Genomic DNA, 3,477 nt, shown 5'->3' with positions numbered 1-3,477 from the left:
TAGAGCAGGTCACCATGACCTGTAGAGCAGGTCACCATGACCTGTAGAGCAGGTCACCATGACCTTAAGATGGCTTCTTTATTGAAACCAAAACTCTGAGGTGAGAGCTAGCACAGGAAACAGCTAACACCAGTGTGGTAAAACATTTTGTATATTGATACATGTGAAGCTGTGCCTGAAGTTTAAATATTTGTGAGCCCGTAGACTGGAGCTGTTTTTTGACTGTATTGTATCATCACAAGAGCCTCGGATGATTCTTTAAATCTTACTCTGGCTTGATAGATGCTGAAGTCCACTTGTAGTTCTTCACTAAAGTATGATTTTCTATATTGGGTTTGTTGCTGGTGTTTAGGTAACAGATCAGAGAACTAATACTTTTTCACTGGTTTTTATGTTTGTATTTCCCAACTTATTGGTCACAGGTCTGAAGCACTTAAGCTAAAAATCCTCTTTAATTCCAGTCAGAAATCTGTTTTAAAAAGATCTTTATAGATGATTGTAGATCCTGCTCCTCTCCTAGCGTGAAGTTTTCTGTTTTTATTGATTCTGTTGTTTTTTTTTTCTATGCATTAATTTGAACAGTGTGGTGTATTCATCCTGCAATTTCTCTGGAGCTTCCTCTCAGATGATGAATAAGCTGCAGAGCTCTCGAAGTTGCGATTCAGTCCTAAGCATCCAGAAATAGTCACAGAAGTAATGGTGTAACCCTGTCAGGTGGCGTTATGTAAATGCAAGGTTTCTGCACAGCCTTTTTTTTACTGCCTCACACAGGCTGAATTCCTCACCTCTGAGCTGTGACTGAGTTGGAGGAAGAGAAATGTATTTGTTGATTTTATGCTGCTGTGTTGAAGGAAGCTGTCTGTTAGTTCAATGTACTTACATTTTATGCTGAGTAAAAGAAAAAGAACAACATAGTTACATTATGTTTTTCTCTAAAGAGCAGCTTTCTATTCTCTGGATCTGCTGCTCTGAAGGACAGCAGCAGTCTTCATCTGTGGAGGAATCCTGATGCTGTCTGTGAGACGGCAAAGACAAAGCAATCGCTGCCTGATTCAGTTAAACATGACGCAAATTTGCCGTCATTAATTCTCAGCACTGTGTAATTAATCGTTGTCGCCAAGTTAGCCCATTACGCCTGTCGTTTCCTCCTCTTCATGTCATAACTGGGGGCTTTAGTTCCCGACCTTCTTTTTCCTTCTGGTTTGGAGGAATGTATCAGCTGCTGTTCTGTGTTTAGATTCTGCCTCATACTGATCAGAATCATCATCTATTTGCAGACAGATAACAATCGAGGAAGGAGAGCAGAGGGCTAAAGAGCTGAATGTCATGTTCATCGAGACCAGCGCCAAGACGGGTTACAACGTCAAACAGGTGAGAGTTAACCTCGGCCTTTATCGACTCATTCTGGCTGATGAATGAGAAATTATTTAACACCATAATGATTTGATCCTAATTACTAAGGTTTGCTGGTGGCTATTTTAAGCCCCTGCCCCCCCAAAGAGACTCCTTAGTGATCAGGACACAGGTTTTTTTTGAAGAGCAGTGTGTGACAGTGAGCTTGTCGCAGGTATGACACAGATATTTTTGATTTATGCCCAATATTGAAGCGTGGTCTGTGCTATGTTATTCCATGCCACAACACAAAAGGGACAATCACAAACTAGCTGTGGGTCTAGATACAGCCGAGGTGGTGAGGAAGTTGGGGCAAGTTTGTGTGACAACAGAGGGACATGAGGGCGAAAAAGAGCGGGGATCCAGGTGGAAAAAGGGTCCCAGTGTTCTCACGCACCTCGCTCTTCTAGCTGGTCCATTTTCATGAGTCCTTTTCCACAATGGCGGTCGTACAAACAAAACAAGCCGGTAAGGTATCAAACAAGAAATACGCATAGTGTAGAGTGGATGTAAATTTGACCAATCAGAGGCCTCTTGTCTACGGTCACCAATTTGGAAGAGATGCACCAGAGTGTCTGCAGAAGGGGTGGGGGCATATTCTGAGTATAAATCAGCCTTTATGTTGTGGTGGAGAGATTTAACATTCATTCCTCTTTTGGATAAATAGGGATTCAATGTAAATGTTAATAAAATTAAGCACCAATAAAGTGGCACGATATATCATGTCAGAGCAAAGTTTCTCATCTGGTTCCTGTAGCCTGGTGAATCAAGTCTCCCATCTTATAACACTGGAGAAAAGTGAGGAGGAATATAAATAATCAGCAATTAAAATAACAATATACAGAAAGCTGTACTGTTTACATGTATCTTCAGAGCAAAGTTTGTTTTTTTTAACCTTTTTTTTGTTGTTGGAAACAAAATATGTCTTTGGAAACCTCTTTGGTGTCTGTCGTCTCCAGAAATACTACAAATTAGTGTAATTATCCTGATTTTTTTTGCTGTTGCTTATTTTTCTGGTACTGAACAGATTAAGTCAATTTAAAGCACTTAGTTTTTCTTTTCCTAACCAGAGAGGATTTTTTTTTATTTCTTTAGCTGAGAGTCTTCAGGTGCAGATGTTTTTAAACCGCTCTGCTTCCTGGATGGTTGAATAGTCTTTCACCACATCTCCTAAAACCTCCCTGATGTTCTGAGCAGAGCTGAAATCATTCAGAAATATCTCTAAACTCTCTGATACCAACTGTTTAAAACCGACAGTGGCTTCCAGCAGCTTTTTGGCCCGGGTCCGTGAAAGTAGCAAGAGTTTGGCTTCTGTATCCCAGCCTGTTTATTTCCGCTTCCCCTTTGAGGTGGAAACCAGTTTGCTCCCTGATGTGGTCCGACAGCGCATCGAGCATACGCCATTCTCTCCTTCTTAGTCCCTTTTTCTGCTAACTAACCTGCATTCATTACCTAAGTGCTGAAAGGATTTTATTGTATAAAGGAAAAAAGAGCTGGTCTGTTTCTAAACAAGATAATTTGTGTCTGAATCAGCTGTTGTCTTTAGAGTGAAGAACGCAGGCTGTGTTGTCTGTCAGCGAATGGTGTTGATGAAATGTGCCTTGCTCATCCTGCTGCAGCACAGACAGAGGAAGCATTTCTTCACCTAAAAAGACTAAAAGCTGAAGCACTGAACCGAACATCACTCTGTGTAGCCAAAACAAAGGTTACAGTCCTGCCTCCGAAGGCAGCAGTGTCTCATTGTTCGGCTGTGTCATCATTCTGCAGCCTGACGCCGTGCCAGACAACTCTAGCCTTCTTAAAATAAAACCTTTCAGAGGGAGGTTAGAAATCCCTTAACCATTCATCCCACATGTTTGAACAAATGTTGATGGAATGAATTTTATTCCATTTGTTTTAGATGCCTTAGACCTCTTGGTCAACAGTGTCTTTCTTCCTCCAGCTGTTTCGCCGCGTGGCTGCTGCTCTCCCAGGGATGGAAAGTATGCAAGAGACGAGCAAAGAAGGAAGTATCCTTTAAACACTAGAGACAGTTGCCTAGAGGTCGGAATGGAAAGCAAATTAGTCCTTTCTTTTTATTTTCAA

The 3,477-nt window shown here is 41.4% G+C and overlaps 1 protein-coding gene across 2 annotated transcripts in view; it reads left to right on the top strand.

The window, feature by feature from the left end:
• Nucleotides 1-3,477, top strand: part of LOC107088682 (ras-related protein Rab-6B) — a 91,221-nt gene that overhangs the window by 74,071 nt on the left and 13,673 nt on the right. For both annotated transcript variants that reach the window (XM_015381000.1, XM_015380999.1), the window contains exons 6-7: nucleotides 1,278-1,371; nucleotides 3,335-3,401. In XM_015381000.1, coding sequence (XP_015236486.1) covers nucleotides 1,278-1,371; nucleotides 3,335-3,401 — 161 coding nt within the window. The remainder of the gene's footprint in view (nucleotides 1-1,277; nucleotides 1,372-3,334; nucleotides 3,402-3,477) is intronic.

This window comes from Cyprinodon variegatus, unplaced genomic scaffold, assembly GCF_000732505.1.
Source record: "Cyprinodon variegatus isolate N-32 unplaced genomic scaffold, C_variegatus-1.0 Scaffold226, whole genome shotgun sequence".
NCBI classification, from domain to species: domain Eukaryota; kingdom Metazoa; phylum Chordata; class Actinopteri; order Cyprinodontiformes; family Cyprinodontidae; genus Cyprinodon; species Cyprinodon variegatus.
This window is presented reverse-complemented; position numbering and strand designations above follow the sequence as displayed.